The sequence below is a fragment of the Lissotriton helveticus genome, chromosome 4_1 (genome assembly GCF_964261635.1).
Source record: "Lissotriton helveticus chromosome 4_1, aLisHel1.1, whole genome shotgun sequence".
Classification (NCBI taxonomy): domain Eukaryota; kingdom Metazoa; phylum Chordata; class Amphibia; order Caudata; family Salamandridae; genus Lissotriton; species Lissotriton helveticus.
Window position 1 is genome coordinate 622,955,240 of NC_136063.1, and position 21,998 is coordinate 622,977,237.

Sequence of the window (21,998 nt, forward strand, 5' to 3'; positions counted from 1 at the left end):
AGATTTAAGGATTTGGGAGAAAATACATTTAAATCAGAAAGGTTGCAGAGAGATTTTGATACAAATGAAAAACGCGTTGTTCAATGTTGTAGTACTTTGTTTTCTTTCCACTTAAATATGATCAGGAATTAGCAATGATTACGTTAAAAGTGGGACGTTATATTAGTCTTTCCATCAATAGCTAGGAGTACAGTTTGACTTTTACAAAAACCAAGTCAGTCAAGTAATGTTCAGCGATGTGTATGTATAATAAACAAACCTATTGAGCAATGCACCTAACGAAGATAAAGAGAATTAAATACTGAAATATCAACATCTCACAGTGGAGCCCAATAGCAACAACACATTCTTTTGAAAAACAGAACTCCTATTTTTATGTTAAAAATGTAAGCCATTTACGCTCTCAGCTGTGAGAGAAATTTCAACTTAGTAGCACCAAAGAACCATTTTGACCCACAAAACAATCTGCCACTTGAAAATCTACAAAATCATTACCCACATTTTGTCTGCTAAAGAATATCTTAAAAACGAAAAAAGAAAAATCTCACCGACTAAACGTGGCCAAGAAGCTTTAGTGGCATACAGCAAACAATCAATTACACTGATCCAGAATGTTTAATTCTTCATTTGGATTTGAAGGGTCTAAAACCAACTTTCAAGTTGCTAATGTCTCAAAAATCACACATGCAGAAATCCAAGACTAAGGAGATTTAAACTTTGAGAGCTGAGCTTTGTATAAGGCAAATCTTAGCTTCTCACGGACTTCAAAGATAAGCTAAAACAGAGACTTACTAAGCCTATGGTTTTGCTGACTGTATTTAATAAAAAACTTTGGGTTACTACAATAGTCTACATGAATTTCAGGTCCCAACATGAGAATTTCTCTAATTCGAGGATAGACATAAAGGGCAAATGTTTGAGTGAAGACTTGTGGAACATTATCAAAATGAAAGCAGCACACAAGGCTTGTAATTGTAGGTGTAAGAGCCAGTTTACACAAACCACAAATCTAGGTACACAACTGCAGCAGTGAAAATGAAAATACTGCTCTTATTATTTTCTCAATCTCTTGTAATCCCATTACCTCCTTAAAGCACTCCAACCTTCTTTAGCTGAACACTTCTGTGGTCAGAGTGACAGCAAGCTCTAAGAAAAAGGGGAAGAGACTAAGAATGGCAAAGAAAGACAGTGGTACAGAGTGTCAAGACAGTGTGTAAAGTACAGTCAGAGAATGCAGGAGGCAGAGAAAAAGGATAGGGAAACAGAGGGGGCGAGGACAGAGATTGTGAGGCAAGCACAGAGAAAGAGAGGCATATGAACACAGTATTTGTGAGTAAATAAACCATTAATTCTTTAAAGGATGCACTGGGTTGATACATTTTAGTGTGTGTAATTAGCCCGAGAAGACAATTCAGTTTTACTCAACATTAATAAAAATGTGCCATGCCACAATCTGTTTGCAGAGACACTTACCCTGTCTTTTTAGTTGTTTTGGGTTTTGGTGTCGTAGTTTTTGCTTTCTTTTCCTTCGGTTCTTTGGGGGTTTTGGGGGTTTTGGGGGTTTTCGGAGTTTTAGGAGCCTTGGGTTCCTTGGGTTCCTTGGGTTCCTTAGGCTCCTTTTTTACCTTCGGTGCTTTAGGCTCTTTTGGCTGCTTGGGCTCCTTCGGCTCTTTAGGTGGCTTGGGCTCCTTCGGCTCTTTTTTTGTCTTGGGCTCTTTTTTTTTCTTCTTCTTTTTTCCTTCTTGAGAAAAATCCATCAAGAAATCTGGGTGATCAAATCCTTCCTCATAAAAACCTTTCATTGGGTCTCCCTCTGTTATATGATTGTTTTTCTTTTTCTTTTTCTTCTGCTGTGGTGTAATCCGCTCCATTGATGGCAGATAGTCTTCATTGTTCATTAGAGGAGTGGTCGACCCACCGAGTCGAGTCATATCTGGCATAGAGTTCTCGTGAAAAGGATCCGATGGCGAATGCTGGGGGAGGAAAAAACAGTCTTTTTAAATTCCATAACTTCTAAAGATATAAATGCATACAACATATGAAATACAACTGCAATCAATGGGAACTCAACGTTAAGTACAGACAATACAATGTACCAATAAACACCGGCAAGGCCAAAGGTCTGGCTTACAAATTAAAGTGCCTCGTCAATCACTAGTGAGTTCAGGCACATAATTACACTTCTTGGAACTTGGCACAGACGTCGGTCTGCAGTTGTGAATCCCCCATTTGATTTTCTTCACTGTGGTATTAGTACTAAAATAACAGTGGGGTTACAGTATGTGGGCGAGGTAACCTAACAGGGGTTGTGACCTTTTGGCCCTACAACCGAAAGGTGGGTGTGAAGCATGAACTGAGGTTTCTCTGCAGGTCGGGTCTTACTGGCCACTGTCCAACTCATAACTGAGATTTACCGGATGAAAGTTCAGGTGGCCTCGTGAGTGGCAGGGGTTTTAATAGTCGACTTGCTTTGTGTTCTAAAGTTTATAATATCTGTCAGTCTTCAGTTGAGAGGAAGAATAGTAGGGGAAAGGATGAACAACACAGTAGGGGTAGTACTGATAGTGAAGTGACTGTATTTAATGAGGATGCATTATATATGGTACGATTGTATGGCCAAGTAGCTTCCTATGTGCTCTCAAATGGTCATACTTTTATTATCTTTTCTAATGATTGATGGCGCTAAGCAAAAATGGGAAGCGATCGAGTTCCATAAGTCATTAGAATAAAAGTCAAGTATACTCTGCTTATCTTTATGAAGTATGGTTTTCTTTCTTTTTTTTTTTATTGTTTTCAGTCTCAGCATCTTTTTTTTTAAACAAGTCTTTATTGAGATATTTTTAACCGTGTTTTACATATGATCCCAGTTTTAAACCGCACCTTTTTAAAATAACAATTATATGTTAATCGCCAAAGATGTTCACTAGCTTCGTTGCCTAAGATAAGTTCCTGTGGTGTTGGGATCACCCCCTCTAGCTCGGTGTCCCTATTTGGGCTAAGCAATACATTGCTATACTTTAGTATCGTGGCCCACCAGTAAAGTTTGAGGTTGGGTAGTGCAAGGCCACCTCTATCTTGTAGAAGTGTAATGTATCTTAGTGCTCTAGTTGGCCTTTTGTAGCTCCATATAAACCGAGAAAATAAATCATCTATGTCCTTGAATATTTGTGGGACAAAATCTAAACATATGGTCCTAAAAAAGTATAAAAATTTGGGAAAGTATAACATTTTTATGGCATTGCATCGGCCCACTAGAGTCAAGTGCACATTACCTATTCTACGGAGTTTTTTTTCCGTTTGTTTCATAAGTGGTCCGAAATTAATTTTCACCACGTTATCTAGGTCGGAGGTTATATTAACTCCTAGGTATGTGGCATTTTCAACTATCCGTTTTTCTTGATATATGACCTTGCTATTGACAACTAACTGGGTTTTGCCCTGGTTTAGCTTGTATCCTGATACCAACCCAAATGGTCTGGCTTCTTCTTCCATGGCTTTCACTGCTTCCCTGGGATCTCCTGTGACTATAGCTATGTCGTCCGCATAGGCTAAGTTCTTAGTATCGCCATTTACGATTTTAATTGTTGTAATTGCTGGATTGGATTCTAATCTAAGAATAAACGGGTTAATAAAGATTGCAAACAATAGGGGGGAGCAAGGGCATCACTGTCTTGTCCCTCTATTTACTCTTATTTTCCCAGACATCTCCCCATTTATTATAACCACCGCTTCGGGGTTTGTATGTAACATGCGGGTAGCTTTAATAAATCGTTCACCGATCCCACTCTCTAACATAGCCGTCCATTAGTATTGCCAGGAGACCCTATCGAAAGCCTTCTCAGCGTCTAATTCAATCAATTCAATCAGGTCATTTATAGAGCGCACTACTCACCCGTAGGGTCTCAAGGCGCTGGGTTGGGGGGGTGGGGGGGGGTGCCGTTACTGCTCGAACAGCCAGGTCTTGAGCTTCTTCCTGAAGGAGAGGTGGTCTTGGGTCAGGCGCAGGTCGGTTGGGAGTGAGTTCCAGGTCTTGGCGGCCAGGTAGGAGAAGGACCTTCTTCCTGTTGTCGCTCTTCGGATGCGGGGGACGGCGGCGAGGGCGTGGCTGGTTGATCTGAGGGAGGCGTTTGGGAGTGTAGAAGTTGATCCGGTTGTTGAGGTAGCTCGGGCCTTGGTCGTGTAGGGCTTTGTGAGCGTGGGTGAGGAGACGGAAGGTGATTCTCTTGTTGACCGGGAGCCAATGCAGATCTCTCAGGTGTCCGGAGATGTGGCTGCGTCGGGGGATGTCGAGGATGAGTCTGGCCGAGGCGTTCTGGATCCGCTGGAGTCTCTTCTGGAGCTTGGCGGTGGTTCCGGCGTAGAGGGCGTTGCCGTAGTCCAGTCGGCTGGTGACGAGGGCCTGGGTGACCGTCTTCCTCGTCTCGGTGGGGATCCACCGGAAGATCTTACGTAGCATGCGCAGGATGTTGAAGCAAGACGAGGAGACGGCGTTTACTTGTCTGGTCATGGAGAGGGAGGAGTCCAGGATGAAGCCCAGGTTGCGTGCGTGGTCTGTCGGTTTGGGTGCGGTGCCCAGGGCGGGGGGCCACCAGGAGTCGTCCCAGGCGGAGGGCGAGGAGCCCAGGATGAGGACCTCCGTCTTGTCCGAGTTCAGTTTCAGGCGGCTGGTCGTCATCCATTCGGCTACATCTCTCATCCCTTCGTGCAGGTTGGCTCTGGCGGTGGCGGGGTCGTTGGTCAGGGAGAGGATCAGCTGGGTGTCGTCGGCGTAGGAGATTATGTTGAGGTTGTGTTGGCGTGCGATGGCCGCGAGGGGGCTCATGTAGACGTTGAGTCAGATAGTATCAGAGCCATAGGGTCTCCTGCCACTTCCGTTATATCAAAGAGCGTGATGAACCTCTGAACATGGTCAGTGGTGGTTCGTCCTGGAATGAAGCCATGTTGGGGTGGCGAGACAATTTTGTGTATAAGTTGCGCCAATCTAGTTGCCAATAGCTTTGAATAGATTTTAGAATCACAATTTATTAAAGTGATCGGGCAGTAAGATCCAAGCTCTGCCGGGTCTTTGTTCTTTTTGGGAAAAACTATCATTTTTGCACTAGCCCATGAACCTGGTGGCTGTCCACCCAAGAATATATGTGTTATTAGTGCTGTTATGATTCCCTTCAGCGGTTTATGAAATTTAGCGTAAAATTCAGCTGGTATCCCATCCAACCCGGCTACTTTTCCAGTGGCTAAACTATTAATTGATAACAAAATTTCCCCCCATTACGGATTTAAAGCTAAACTTTCTTGATCTTCCTCTGAAAGTCGAGGTACAATAGACTGTTCTATGTACTCTTCGATCTTATTTAGATTTTTATTTGTTTCCTTGTATAGGTCCTGGTAGTAATCTTGAAACGCTGCTCTTATCTCTACGGGGTCTTGTATGAGTCCTTTTTTGGGATCGTTAATTTCTTTGATTGTGTTTGCCATATTTTGTTGTCTCACTCGTACTGCCAGATGGTGCGCCACTCGTTCACTAAGTTCATATATTCTTTCCCTATTCACTGTAGATTTATCGACTGCCTTTTTTGTAATTATATCTGCTACTTTGTTTCTTGCGATGGCCACTATTCCCAACAACTCTTCGATGTTCCGCTCCTCTTGTACTGCCCTCATAAGATCTTCCTCTGCTTCTACCAGCTTTCCCTGTAGTGTATTCATTTTTTGTTACGCCTCGCGGTTAAGATTAAGTGAGAATCTTAGGGTCTCGCCCTGATTCCTGCCTTTAGAGTATCCCAGATTATTTTGATAGGTGCGCTACCCATGTTATCCTCAAGGAACTCCGGTATTCATTTATTTATACTTTGACAATATTCTTCATTTAAGAGTAAAGCGCTCTCAAATGTCCAATTACTCTGACTATGTTGCAGCCCTTCAATGTCAATGGTTAACATCAGTGGGTTGTGATCAGATAAGACCCGGGGTAGTCTATCTATTAGGCATTTTGATATAATAGTGAGCGAGACGAACATATAGTCTAGTCTAGCCAATTTAGCGTGTGGGTGGGAAAAAAAATTATAGCCTGGTTCGTTGGGGTGTTTTGATGAACCATGGTTTTCTGATGAGGCAGGTTCAGAGAGTGGGAATGATTTTAACAGAAGAGCAATTCAGGCCCTTGTCATAGTAAAATCTGTGAGAGAACGCAGGGTTTTAAATGTGGCTCTATGGGCAACTGCAAGCAAGTGAAGGGTCAACGGGGTAGTCAAGATGTGTTACCTTAGGTTTAAGTGTATGAGCATGGTTGCTGTATTTGACATTTTGGAGTTCTGTATGAAATATGCCACAAGACACATGAGGGGTAAATTTGAGAAATCTAGGTATCAGAGTAGACTGGATATAACAGCGTGATGTCTGATGCTACACCAGGTAAGGATTTAGGCGGTGGATAATGTGTGGGTGAACTAGTTTGCTGACATAGGCTTTGTAGAGTTCAGTCCATTAGTTGTCACTGGGGGGACAGGGGGTCCACATTGGTGGACAAAGGTACAAGGGTTAAGATCATGACCAGACCATGGCAGGGGAGGATGTCTGTTTTGTCTAGATGAAGCTCAAGAAAAAAAAACTCTTGGACATCCAGAGGCAGCTCATTTAGGCAGTGGAGAAGGAGTTTTCTGCTGAACTCTGGTGACTTTGGATTTTGAATATGATCTGTCACCCGCATGGACATATCATGTCACTGGTAGGAAAGATAATGTGCTATATGTACCTACAAAGTCAAACAAACTGCACATTATTACAAATTTTCCAGGTTATCATGTGTCGTCGACTGACGTGTAGACAATATGCTTGTGACTCCACTCATGGGCTGCTTTCTGCATAATGCACCTTGGACAATGTGGGCTTTGCACCGTTGGGCAACATATTGTGCACAGTGACGATATCCACTGTGGTATATGAGAGAGAGTTCTCACAGGAAGAGCATTTGTTTTACTAATAACTTTTGCACCATTTGACAATTCTTCACAAAACAAAGTTCACTCATTTTAGCTCCTTCCTGAAAATGTGACTAATGCGTGAAGCAAGGGCCGAGAAAAAGGAGGGGTCCCAAAACACCTTTGCTCCTTTAATGCAATTTCCAGAAGGAAATTAGACCACGATACACAAAAAGCAGCTTAATATAAATTAACCAAATTCGGTAGAAAGCTAAATATTTATGTAGTAAGTGTGCTCATTCAGCTGTTTTAGAGAAATAAAAGTTAAAATAATACCCGTTGCTGCAAGACTCCCGCAGATGAGATGAGAAAGAAAAGAATGCCAAAAATAAATTCGGATTGGTTGGTTCTGCGGGACTAAGCGATGTGATTGTTATACTTATGTCATTTACACAACTAGTGGATTTCAGCTTTTTTTTTTTGTTTACATTTTGTTTTGTTTTATTAGCAGACCTACTCATACCTCCACTTTAACTTTAGTTTTTCACTAAATATATATACACATACATATACACACACACATATATGTCTACACGTACACACACACACTCCTTTCCCCACAACGTGCTTTCTATTTTATGTACTACGTAGATTTCATTCGCTTTTACATTGCCACTCCGTTAAATGAAGCCAATTCACTCTACTTAAGATCCTTACCACATGCTTTTTTGTCCTGCCACATTTTGCTCATGGACTTAACTGGCGTGAACCGTCTAGGGCCTGGTATGCCCCATGTAAAACTGCCAAACAAGTAAATAAAGTGTCACTCATTGACTAGAAACTGTAGTTAAAGCTTCCACTTGGAAGATTGCTCACAATTAAAGATGAAGCTAAATTACATTTTCTAAAATATAGTTTAACCACTAGGAATAGTAAGCAAAACATGCTGGTAGGAAACGATCTTAACGCAAAACGAATCTATTTCTATCTAATTCAACACTCAAGGGAGCCGATGTTCCATTTATTGGTGTGTTCAATGTGGTGAAAACCAAGGCTTTGGAACAAACATAATCCAGGTACGGACGAGGACCCTGCTGCGATAGATGAAACCACTGAAGACACACCTCCTACTCTTACTGTCTCAACCCTGCTACCCCAGTACACCATCTCTGCTGCCTTCTAATTAGGTTTGTTTTAAACTATTAAGGCAACCCGTACATACATATGCTTACGTTATAGTCATCTCCCAAAAAGGTGCACCCTGACCTTTGGCCCACTCACTGAAAAGTTCAGATTTATTACTGCAAGGAGAAGGCAGACAGAATTTATAATACCTGTTCTCAAACCCTAACTACTAATATAAGCACCAGAGAAGATAGAGGTTCGATCATTAATCACGCGACCACAAAAATCCAGATTTCATTAGTACCATACATCTCGCTATAATACACTTTCAAAGAAGGTATAGTAGTTTGCTTTAACCCCTCGGGAGCGGCCGCGATTCTGCGCCTGTGCAGCGTTTCCCATAGTGGGCGGGTTCATGACGGCCCCCAGCTGTCATCCGCACACGCCTACCGCGGTGCATGACAGACGGGGGCCGTCATCAGCACCGAAGGGGTTAAAGACGTAGCACCAGTGACATTAGCAGGCATGCAACGCACTATGTCCAGGCACAGTCTTGAATGAGCAAATGCAATGGCTCAGTCTTTCTCTGCAGACCTACCCAGTGAAGGAATTCTCAAACAGAGCAAAAAAACTTCAGTGACTTAATAGCAGGTGGGTGAAGTAGAAACAAATAAGCAAAAATATATACACAACATTGTGGCATATGAACTACGCAGAACAAAATCTTGTACAGAAGGTGGTCCAGAGAACTCATTTGTATTTGCTATGTTTCAAGACTAATACACAGGCCCCTTCCTGAAAAGTCACCTATGCACTCTTAAACAATAGCAATAAAAAACAAGCATTCACAATGCAATAGGTCTTGCATTAGTGGTACTGCATCCGTAATGCAATTATAAAGAGAAAGCTTGCAACTGAGCATATGTTTCCATTTGTTTTTATTGGAAGTGAGATTTTTGTTAGCTTGCGTTTAAAATAAAACACCATTATTGTTTATTTAGCATCTCATTTCCAATAAAACCAAATGGAAACGTAGGCTCAGCTGCAATATTGTTATAATTGCATTAAGAGGGCAGTACTTCAGGTGGCTAATAGCGGTCCCTTTACAACTCCACAGGAACACCTAGTAACAGCCTGTGGTACTGCACTCTTTCCTTGCATTGTGGATTTTCTTTCAGCACTTATGCTACTGCTGGGATATTTGACAAAAAATAAATAAATCTCCAAACATTAGCATTTGCAAGTCAATAGCTCAAACTTTTACTAATGCAAGACCTATTGCATTGCACATGCTTGTTGTGGAAGATTTATTTTATTTCTGAGCCAACGATCTCTTTCTATAACTCAACAGATACAAAAGGGCGATCTTGAAAATGTGTTGGCAGTGGTTTTTAAAGGTGAATAGTGTGTATAAAAAAGGGTGTCATGAAATAAAATAAATTCACCACACAAAAAGGGTTTGAAATTCTGTCGATAACATCATGCTCGTATCAGAATACTCCTTTTCAGTAGTTCACATTCTGTTCATGGAACCGGAAGTACTGGATTATTTTATGGACTGTGTCATCAAAAAATCTTGGAATTCTTTCTTTTCAATACCCATGTTTGAAATTGTAGGTAAGTATGATATAAATACGTACAAAGTAAAAAAAGAGTGTGCCTGCTCCCGCCTCCTACATCACATCTTGGTTTCCTTAATCCAATTTTACCACATTACTGTCCGAGGAGGGAAAGAGCTGTAAGTCACTTTCCTTGGAACAAGAGAACCACGGCTTCACTGACAGCAGAGAGAAGGAGCTGTAAGGGCACTTTCTATGGAACGAGCGAGCTGTCCTTCACTGCAGAGGGAAAGAGCTGTCATTTAATTTTCCATAAGTTGACGAGCAGTGACTTCACGGACTGTGTAGTGCAAGGACTGCATTGTCACTGACCATGAATTGTTGTGGGGTAATCTGCTGTAGCAGGGAAGAAATCTGAGCTCACGTGCCGTGCAGCAAGAAAGCTGTGATGTTGTATGCCAAGGAGTAAAAAAGCAGCAACATACTGTGCAATGAATGAGATGTGACCTCACTTGCCTCATAGAGCATCTGCTGCCACGTCTGTGAGCATGGAGTGAAAGTGCTATTTCACTCGCCATGGAGTAACACTTTACGATGTCACATGGAGATGCAATGAAATCGTCGCGTAGTTATAGGTCATGATATTGCAGTGAAAAAGTGTCAGTGAAATATGAATTCTTTCTAATATCTTGCAAGGTTACTTGTAACGGACTATGTATCTCTGTAAACTTCTCTTCCAATGTGCGAACCTTTTGGACGTTACAGATCAGTTCTTGCTTGTATGCTGTGCTCAAGGTACAATTTGCAATTAGTTGGATGTAATCATGGGAACTTAAATGTGCTTTGACGCTAGTGACCCATGTAGAATCCTAAGGTGAATTTATAAAATCATAATCATAAAAGCCTTCACCTGCTAAAATATTAAGGGTAGCGCCTGTGTAGTTAACTCGAAAGTGAAAAGTAGGCCCTTTGAAGCAACAAAGCCCGGCGACCATGTGGTTATTAAAAAAGGGGGAGCCATGCTGAAACCTTAAGCGCGGCATCCAGTGGCGGGACAGGGAGTTGACTGTGCTGATTGATTTGGGTAAGCCACGCATAAAAAAAAGATGTGCTGCCACCATTTTGGGACTTAAAGCGTGTCTTACGCTTGAAAAGATAAAGTGCTTTAAAGAAAATATACTGTGGCATGAGCAGCGTTAATGGCGCGGCCACCATTCTGTTGTGCTGTTTTTTTTAAAAAAAAGCAGATGCAGATTCAGGAAAGAATGTTGTGCGTGCAAAAGAAGAAAGTCATTAACAAAACAGTGCTCACAGACTGGAAATAAAATATACCGAGTAACACACAAGAGGGCCAGTCCGCATGGTAAGTTACTAAAGTAGAAAAGGAGGCACTAAGGAGGGACTACTAAGCCTCTTCACGAATCAAAAGCAACCATTTACAAAGGACAGTAACATGAGCCAATTGAAAAGATGGGTGGAAAATGGGCAGTGATTCAATTCCATAACTGATTACAGCATGTCTTGAAGACACAGTGCAAGCGCTGCCTAGGCAAGACCTAAAAGTGAGGACTCGGGATAAAAATTCAGCGCAAGATAGCTCATTTTGCATTTATTTTTACATTGAATTTTCACTAACATGATCTCCTGATATTTTCCTAAAGCCATAAATGTTTTTAAAAGCAGGAACATCAGATTGTTATCCTGAGTTACTGCACATTAATATAGCAGTACAACTTCAATAAAGGCAGAGGTTACAGAAGAGCTTCAGGTTTCCGTGAAAAACAAACACTCAAAAGCAAAACATTTAGTATGGGACTTCTCATAGGATATAATTTTCAGACGTGAACCCATCTCTTGACGCAAGGCATGGTTGCAGTTTATACCCAGAAAAGGTTAGGATTAAATCCTAGTGACTTGACCATGTTCAACTCGTTACTGGATTTCTTAATATGCTCAATCACTTATGTTTACAGTTCAATATACAATTTTGGCGCTGCCCCTCACTCTCAAATGTTTCACTCACTTTCTGAACCTTTCAACACCATCCCCTTGAGAAAAGGTCTTGACCATTGCAAAGTTGGAAGCCCTTCTGGGGAAATATATGGTGGTTTCCAGTGCTCAATACTGGCTCTTAATTATCAACACCAGCTCTTCTGACAGTCTGCTACATGGTAGGACTGTCTCAAATTTAGAGATGAGCACAAGCTGTTTATCAATTCAACATACATTAGACATAACTAATACCTGCCACCCACGCCATGCTTATAGCTTTGGGGCCCTGGAATAGTCTGACTTATCACAGTTGTGATGGTTAATAGTTGTGTTGCATCTGTTATGGGTAGCTGGCAAGGACAACGGGTGGTGGAAGCTGCAGTGGCCTATTGATGAGACCCAAGCATGTCTTTTTTTTTGCTTTACAAATTAAGCCCTGTAGTTATCCTGGAGAGCTCACAAAAGGCGCATCACGTGTTTAGTTCGGTACTCTGAGCCTAATGAGTGGCTCAAAGTACCAAGAAGCAGCTAAATAACCAATGGGAAGAAACCAAACAGTAGGTTAACAGACTGACCGTAGGACCAAGGGGGATTGACAAAACTGTTAGAGGAGGTCTCTAGAAGGGATGGGCAGAAAAGGTCATATGTGCGAGAGCTCTTGTGTCCGAACCATCTAAAACTGTGTAATGCATAAGGAATCACTATTAACAGATTGAAGGATAAATATGAACATAGGATACACTGAGTGACAATGGGAACATAGAATAATGAGAAATTCTGATAAGGATGAACAGGGATGGATGATACTCATTTTAAGGATCGATTTAGCTTACACCAATTTGGCCATCAATAGGGGTGGTCCAAAGATTTAACTGTGCCACCCTCAGTTTAGCCAGTAACTGAGCTGACCCAGGAAATTTCCTGATTTATGACCTTTACGCACATCCAACAAAAGAGCTTTAGAGGGGTAGCTACAACTGAAGACCTCTGATAATTCAGAAGTTGGGCATCTATCTATTCACAAAAAAGATTAATAGCATCTACCAGCCATTGACTACTGCACCTCGGTCATAATAAAAGACATGTAAACACTTCCTGCAGAGAAAATAAGAAGACACCATTCTCAAAACTACAACGTTCGTGTGGCACAGCATGCTACAGTCGCAGGCAACCGCCTGAACACCCCATCTAGGATAGTAAGCACTTTATAAATGCTATTATAAAATATAAATGGGGCAGATAAACTAGTCAAACATTGTTATTTTTCACAGCAGTTTAATAAATACAGTAAGTAGCTTGTTTACCATTCATAAGTTTGTAGCTGACCCTTTACTGATTTGTTAGTGGTATGTCAAGGTATGTCTCCCAATGCCTTTCGCCATTCAAACCTTACTATTAAAAGCAGTGGCACAAATTCAGGCTACCAAGTGGAGTAGGTCATGCAAGTAGTATATAATCAAGGTCAAGGTTCTCAAAGGGAATGTCAAGGACTCCCTGTACTAGATTTAATGATATTGAAGAACAACAAAATTAACGAGTGGTGAATGACCTCCCCCTCCCCCATATCCCTTTGCACCAGTCCAACAGTACAAAATGTTCCTACACAACTCAGTCATCGAATTATAATCCCAATTGTGATAATATCCTTAGATTCATGTTCAAGTGTCACTGGAAAAGATAGGTTGTCTTTCAAGGGAAATAAAAGTCAATTAAAATCATAAACAGTCATTGTCTTTAATTTGTCCCAGGCGAGGCTAGTACATGACAGTATGTATTTGTGCGGGCAATGTGCAGTCTCTCCACTGACGCAGTTTTCTATATCCTCGCTGAAACGAACCAAAATAAAGACCAGATGTGAAAGATGCTGTGTGGGTAGTACTAGAAGGCAGTCAAATGTGCCTGTAATGCACAACACAGCTCGAGCTCTAGAACAGCTATGCCTCTCTTCTCATACATCTGTGTCAGTGTATTCCAATCTGACGCAAGATGTTTTGCCTTCACATACAAAGGCACATAAAATGTATTCATTTTATTTATTTCAGGAGTTTTATATAGCGCTAGCTGGACCCGAGGGTATCAGAGCGCTTTACAACAAGTAAATTATGAGCAAGTATGCAGTACAGATTAATGTCAAACATGTGGATCCGGCCGAGAGTAGGACGAACAAAGGCGCAGTTGCGCGAGCGAGCAAGGAGGATGAAGTTCACACAGGGAGCCCCCCAAAGGTTGCTTTGTTTACACCGGACAAGAGTCCAGAAAGATTTTCTTGATCAGAGTCAGTGTCACTGGTCAAAATAGAAGGTTAGAGAGTGCAGGCTGGAGTTCATCCTTGGCTTCTATCGGTTTGTTCGAGAGCGGTCGAGGAAAAGGTTTTTGAGCAGATTTTTGAATTTGGGAAATGAGGGTATCGTTCTGATGTGTGGGGAGGGAGGGGGGTGGAGTTCCAGATTTGAGGCATTTCCGGCAAACAATTTTGTCGCGGTTTTCTGCTTACGAGATTTCAGTGGGATGAGTAGCAGAGTGTTGGAGCTCCTGAGGTTTCTGGACTGGCCAGTCTTTTTGAGTTTGGGAGCCAGGTATTCCGGTTTGCCTGTGTGCAGGGCTTTGTGGGTGAGGCAGGTTGTTCTGAAGCTGGCTCTCAATTCAATTGGGAGCCATTTGAGTGCAGGGGAGATGTGATCTAATTTTAGTACCAGTGACCATTCTTGCTGCTGTATTTAACGTTGTTTTCAGGGGGGCGAGGTGAGATTTTGATGTCCCAGTCAGGCCTGCAATCCCGTAATCAATTCTGGAGAGCACAAGTGCTTGGGTGGCTTGTTGAAGGTCTTTGGGTGGGAGGAAGGATTTGATTTTTGTACAGTAATTTCAGATTGAGGAAGGTACTTTATTGCGGATTTTGAGATATGTCTTTTCATGTTTAGTTTTGGGTCTACGGTGATACCTAGAGATTTTACCGAATCCGCCAGGATGAGGTTGCCATTGAGGGCATCGATAGCTTTGAGCCATTCAGCAATTTGTGGGTTTTCGTCTTTATTGGAGATAAGATGTATTTCTGTTTTCTCTTGGTTGAGTTTTAGGTGATTGTTTGAGAGCCAGTCTTGTACATCCCTGAGCGTGGCGTTGAGTCTCTCGATGTCAGCAATGGAGGAGTTTTCCTGGTAGAGTTGTATGTCATCCGCATATAGGTGAAAAGGAATGTTAGATTTCCTAAGCAGGGAGGTAAGGGGTTCGATGTAGATGTTGAAAAGCTGAGGGGGGAGCACTGATCCTTGTGGAACACCCCTGTTAACAGGGTAGAGGTCGGACCCGAAGTTTAGAATTTTCATTCTTTGTGAGCGGTTGTGGAGAAAGGAAGAGAACCAGTGGATTACTGTCTTTTCTAGACCTGCCCTTTCTTGTACAGTCTTGATGAGCAATTTGTGATCGACTGTATCGAATGCAGCCGATAGGTCTAGGAGGATGAGAAGGCAGCTTTGGTCCGAGTCCAGTGATTTGTGAAGATAGTCTATGACATTAAGGATTGCAGTTTCAGTGCTGCAGCCCTTTCTGAAGCCAGATTGATGGGGGTCTAGGAGATTGATGTTGTCCAGGTGTTGGGTTAGCTGAGGGAGTATACATCTTTTTGGACAGAAGGGGTAAGTTCGATACCGGTCTAAAGTTGTTAAGATAATCAGTGTTTAGCCCAGTCTTTTTCAGCAGTGGCGTGACTTGGCCAACTTTGAGGCAATCCGGAACGACTCCTGAGTGCCAAAAGACTTCTTTGTTAGAGGAATAAAAGAAATTAGGACGAACAGCCATCTAAATGCTATTCTATTGCCATGCACAGTGGGAGCATGGCCACCAGGCAATCTGCAGTTGTATGCCACTGGTGCAGGACATTGCAGCGTGCAAGTATCACTTTTAGTTGTGAAGCCTCATAACTATTCTTAAGCTGGCTGTTGGGATGGAAATGTGTGCCTACATATCTCTGGAGAACATGCACTGATGCCGAATGTTTTTCCCGCCAATAATCCATTTTATAAAAAAAAAAAATCATAAGTGAGCCTGTCAAAAGCACATGCTCAACTCGGGTCCGTTGCATTGCATAGAATGTCACCCCAGAACAAAGCTCTGAAATCTAGGCGCAGAGGGGGGCTTCAAAGGTTCTCTCCTTTTTGATAGAATGGGTACTGCCCTCTCTACCCAGGCTCTTTATGGGAAGGGTGGTGGTGGCAGCACAATTCTATTAGAGGAATTTTTATCCTTCTCCTTGATAGGGAGAGGACTAATGGCCTTTACTCTTTAAAAGTGCCTGCCAGTCTGCCTTAACGGTGAAACTTCGCTTCCATCTATTTGGGTTATAAGTAAAAGCACAGAGCACAGTGAGTGTGGCGATTGGGTATGCGTCTCAGAGGTAAGCAGTTGGAATCCATTTCGTTATCCTGTGTGGTTATGGCAGTACAAGACGGCGGAGGGCTATGAGCCAGCCAACCCTGGTTTCTGCCTTCCTGCGTGTCTGCGCCTATTCAATCATTCCCCTCTGCTCAACTGACTACTGTAAGGATTTAGTGTCCTGAGAGGCGCAGTCAGATTCTTCCCATTTAAATATGCTTGCAGTGTCTCTGCCAGTGCACTTTCTATTTCCACCTAATCTTCATAGGTCCTTGCCCGCCAAAGTATCTGATCAAATGTGGCAGCCAAAATGGCACACCTGTACCTGAACGAGATGGAACTAGCCCAAGAGAGGCTCCTGCGATTACGACAAACATATCATTCATTGGTCATGCACACACTGATCGGAGACACCCAGAATTTCAACAGCCCACAGGGCTGATTGGCCACCACCATGAATAAGAACACTATCCCGTGGCCAGTTGAGGTCTGCAAACATTCCAAATAATCTAGAATGGATCCATACATATGAGGGTTGCAGAGTATCAATAATGGACCTGTACATATGTAGACAGTTCAGAAAAAAAGGCTGATCAAGGGAAGAGCCACCAGACTGCTGTCGGGTTAGTGGCCCAGCCTCAGTTAAGATTCCTGCAAGGAGAGATGTTTGAGGTTTTTGGAGATAAGAGTACCATGCCTGCTGGAAGAAATGGTTCAGAACTGCACCCTACAGAGGAAAGCCTGTCTGAGAGGAATTCATTAAGCAAGCTGCCTTGGGCCTTTGGTAATACTATGCAGGAAAGGCATCCTCAATAATCTCCCACATTGAAGGATTGCAACTTACAATATTTTAGGCCACGCCTGTTAGCTGGACCCCATTAGTTTGGCCCAGTTGTCTCCGCGAGATCTCAAATAACACGATCTCATCTCCTGGCCTGGAAACTGTAAGGTAGCTACTATCTGAGGTGTTGCTGATCTCAGCAACCTTACATTGCATGCAAATGCATTGTGTGCTTGTGGAGGTATCACTGGTTAAATTCACAACTCGTCAGAACGTGATTTCGTCCCACCAGTTTTTCAAAGCACAAGAATTTTTTATATTAAAAGGAAGAACATGCTATGATTTTGAATGTAATAAGTTAAACTATGTAGCTTTAGAGGGTCTTAGTCTAACACAAGTTTAGGTTAAAATGAGGTGTGCGTCCTTCGAATCGGGTACGTCTTGCCTGTTTCATAGACTCCAGTCACACTTTTTCTGTTCTGAAGGATAGCCCATACACTTTTTTGTAATTATGAGCAGAAAACCAATCAAAAATACAGTATGTACATTGTTATAGGCCATGCATCAGATCTTGTAAATGTAGGGACTACAACTTGAACAATTACGAAGAGATATTTAAATATAGTCATCGACAGACATCACATTTTGTGTGTTTGATGTAACAACACCCTAAGTGGTCAAGAGTATGCCCAGACGTGGATCCATTATTTACTGTGACACAGGATCAAAGTTATAACTCACTGACGAAGTCTAACAAGGCTGAATCCGATCTGGAGTGGCTGGGAGTCCCTTCTGGTAGGGACTCGCTTGAAAGTTTGCTATATTTTTGGTTGGAATGTTCCCATGAGGCGCAGGGTCAATACAGTGAGCCAAAAACTATGGCTTGAAAGAAATCATGAGTAATTGCATGTGGTTTAGACCAGCTTTCTCATACACATAAAGGATAATGGGAGGGATGCTTGCAAATAGCAAGCATCCCTCCCATTATCCTTTATGTGTATGAGAAAGCTGGTCACAGATCAGACATTCATACACATATGCAGATAGCAAAAATATGCAGATAGCAAAATATACCCAAGGTGTATACACACACACATACAGATCAACATGTGAACTCATGCGTACACAAAGTAGTAAACAGCCACAGAGACCTACTGGCATCCATGCACACATCTACAGGCACCCCTACACACAGAATCAAAAAGACTCAAGGACCCTATGTATTAATGATATCCATGAGCAAGGCATTAATGAGATCCATATAGGCAAGTGCAGCACAGCTCTAATCAGCACAGAGGCAGGTGGCACAAGCAATCCATATCCAACATCAATGTAGAGTAGCTCCACATTTGTAAGACGCTCTGCAGTGATACAGCACCACTGAGCCAGTGTTGACCACAGCCAGGATATGCAGCATGCTACCTCTGGGGTAGTATGATCCCATTTTGCAAAGTCCCATTTTGCAAAGTTCACACAGAGTCGATAGAGGCTCAAGTACTCAATAAAGTTACAATGTATTTAGCGTATAAACGAATTTGTTAACTATATGAGTAAGTGCATCAGACTGTATACTCTGGAAACACCAAAAAGCGAGGGGCAACCATACATCACTTGCAACGTCCTTTTAAATATGCTTAAAAATGCTTGACTAAAGATCAGATGCAACTTAAATTTCAATGAAACGTCTTACTGAGCAGGGAGGTCAAAGCACAGCTGGAGATGAGTGGTGGGCTTACGAGGCACATTAATAAGTGCGGTTACTGCAAAAACAACAATGATGGACAGAATGTGGATCAATGTCACACATTCACCCCAGTCAAAAGATCTGGGCCCAAATCCATCGTTTTTCCACTCCACACCACCCTGGGTTAGACAATGGCGATATGCAAATCAGCGCTGACCCTGTGCCCCATGGGAACAGTCCAGTCCGAACTACAAAAGCCATGTCCTTCCCAGAACGGAAACAAGCATCCGAGGACCGGCCCGGTTTCGAGGTAACACCTCTCATCAGCCCGGCTAGCTTGCCTCCAGTGGTGTGGAGTGCCTGGGACTCACGTCTGAGCATCCCCAGTACACTTAGAGCGGTTACTGCAAAAACAACAATGATGGACAGAATGTGGATCAATGTCACACATTCACCCCAGTCAAAAGATCTGGGCCCAAATCCATCGTTTTTCCACTCCACACCACCCTGGGTTAGACAATGGCGATATGCAAATCAGCGCTGACCCTGTGCCCCATGGGAACAGTCCAGTCCGAACTACAAAAGCCATGTCCTTCCCAGAACGGAAACAAGCATCCGAGGACCGGCCCGGTTTCGAGGTAACACCTCTCATCAGCCCGGCTAGCTTGCCTCCAGTGGTGTGGAGTGCCTGGGACTCACGTCTGAGCATCCCCAGTACACTTAGAGCGGTTACTGCAAAAACAACAATGATGGACAGAATGTGGATCAATGTCACACATTCACCCCAGTCAAAAGATCTGGGCCCAAATCCATCGTTTTTCCACTCCACACCACCCTGGGTTAGACAATGGCGATATGCAAATCAGCGCTGACCCTGTGCCCCATGGGAACAGTCCAGTCCGAACTACAAAAGCCATGTCCTTCCCAGAACGGAAACAAGCATCCGAGGACCGGCCCGGTTTCGAGGTAACACCTCTCATCAGCCCGGCTAGCTTGCCTCCAGTGGTGTGGAGTGCCTGGGACTCACGTCTGAGCATCCCCAGTACACTTAGAGCGGTTACTGCAAAAACAACAATGATGGACAGAATGTGGATCAATGTCACACATTCACCCCAGTCAAAAGATCTGGGCCCAAATCCATCGTTTTTCCACTCCACACCACCCTGGGTTAGACAATGGCGATATGCAAATCAGCGCTGACCCTGTGCCCCATGGGAACAGTCCAGTCCGAACTACAAAAGCCATGTCCTTCCCAGAACGGAAACAAGCATCCGAGGACCGGCCCGGTTTCGAGGTAACACCTCTCATCAGCCCGGCTAGCTTGCCTCCAGTGGTGTGGAGTGCCTGGGACTCACGTCTGAGCATCCCCAGTACACTTAGAGCGGTTACTGCAAAAACAACAATGATGGACAGAATGTGGATCAATGTCACACATTCACCCCAGTCAAAAGATCTGGGCCCAAATCCATCGTTTTTCCACTCCACACCACCCTGGGTTAGACAATGGCGATATGCAAATCAGCGCTGACCCTGTGCCCCATGGGAACAGTCCAGTCCGAACTACAAACGCCATGTCCTTCCCAGAACGGAAACAAGCATCCGAGGACCGGCCCGGTTTCGAGGTAACACCTCTCATCAGCCCGGCTAGCTTGCCTCCAGTGGTGTGGAGTGCCTGGGACTCACGTCTGAGCATCCCCAGTACACTTAGAGCGGTTACTGCAAAAACAACAATGATGGACAGAATGTGGATCAATGTCACACATTCACCCCAGTCAAAAGATCTGGGCCCAAATCCATCGTTTTTCCACTCCACACCACCCTGGGTTAGACAATGGCGATATGCAAATCAGCGCTGACCCTGTGCCCCATGGGAACAGTCCAGTCCGAACTACAAAAGCCATGTCCTTCCCAGAACGGAAACAAGCATCCGAGGACCGGCCCGGTTTCGAGGTAACACCTCTCATCAGCCCGGCTAGCTTGCCTCCAGTGGTGTGGAGTGCCTGGGACTCACGTCTGAGCATCCCCAGTACACTTAGAGCGGTTACTGCAAAAACAACAATGAGTGCAAAAAAACGATGGATTTGGGCCCAGATCTTTTGACTGGGGGAGTGTGTGACATTGATCCACATTCAGTCCATCACTTGTTGTTTTTTGCAATTGCCGCCCTAAGTGCGCTGGGGATGCCCAGACGTGGGTCCCAGGCACTCCACACCACTTGGAGTCAAGCTAGCCGGGCTGAAGAGAGGTGTTACCTCGAAACCGGTCCGGTCCTCGGATGCTTGATTCCGGTCTGGGAAAGATATGGCTGTTGTAGTTCGGACTGGACTGTTCCCATGGGGCAACAGGGTCAGAGCTGATTTGCATAAAGCCATTATCTGACCCAGGGTGGTGTGGAGTGCAAAAAAACGATGGATTTGGGCCCAGATCTTTTGACTGGGGGAGTGTGTGACATTGATCCACATTCAGTCCATCACTTGTTGTTTTTTGCAATTGCCGCCCTAAGTGCGCTGGGGATGCCCAGACGTGGGTCCCAGGCACTCCACACCACTTGGAGTCAAGCTAGCCGGGCTGAAGAGAGGTGTTACCTCGAAACCGGTCCGGTCCTCGGATGCTTGATTCCGGTCTGGGAAAGATATGGCTGTTGTAGTTCGGACTGGACTGTTCCCATGGGGCAACAGGGTCAGAGCTGATTTGCATAAAGCCATTATCTGACCCAGGGTGGTGTGGAGTGCAAAAAAACGATGGATTTGGGCCCAGATCTTTTGACTGGGGGAGTGTGTGACATTGATCCACATTCAGTCCATCACTTGTTGTTTTTTGCAATTGCCGCCCTAAGTGCGCTGGGGATGCCCAGACGTGGGTCCCAGGCACTCCACACCACTTGGAGTCAAGCTAGCCGGGCTGAAGAGAGGTGTTACCTCGAAACCGGTCCGGTCCTCGGATGCTTGATTCCGGTCTGGGAAAGATATGGCTGTTGTAGTTCGGACTGGACTGTTCCCATGGGGCAACAGGGTCAGAGCTGATTTGCATAAAGCCATTATCTGACCCAGGGTGGTGTGGAGTGCAAAAAAACGATGGATTTGGGCCCAGATCTTTTGACTGGGGGAGTGTGTGACATTGATCCACATTCAGTCCATCACTTGTTGTTTTTTGCAATTGCCGCCCTAAGTGCGCTGGGGATGCCCAGACGTGGGTCCCAGGCACTCCACACCACTTGGAGTCAAGCTAGCCGGGCTGAAGAGAGGTGTTACCTCGAAACCGGTCCGGTCCTCGGATGCTTGATTCCGGTCTGGGAAAGATATGGCTGTTGTAGTTCGGACTGGACTGTTCCCATGGGGCAACAGGGTCAGAGCTGATTTGCATAAAGCCATTATCTGACCCAGGGTGGTGTGGAGTGCAAAAAAACGATGGATTTGGGCCCAGATCTTTTGACTGGGGGAGTGTGTGACATTGATCCACATTCAGTCCATCACTTGTTGTTTTTTGCAATTGCCGCCCTAAGTGCGCTGGGGATGCCCAGACGTGGGTCCCAGGCACTCCACACCACTTGGAGTCAAGCTAGCCGGGCT

General features: G+C 44.0%; 1 protein-coding gene across 4 annotated transcripts in view; it reads right to left on the bottom strand.

The window, feature by feature from the left end:
* Nucleotides 1-21,998, bottom strand: part of CHD7 (chromodomain helicase DNA binding protein 7) — a 771,490-nt gene that overhangs the window by 504,003 nt on the left and 245,489 nt on the right. For all 4 annotated transcript variants that reach the window (XM_078687262.1, XM_078687261.1, XM_078687264.1 and 1 more), the window contains exon 3: nt 1,474-1,973. In XM_078687262.1, coding sequence (XP_078543388.1) covers nt 1,474-1,973 — 500 coding nt within the window. The remainder of the gene's footprint in view (nt 1-1,473; nt 1,974-21,998) is intronic.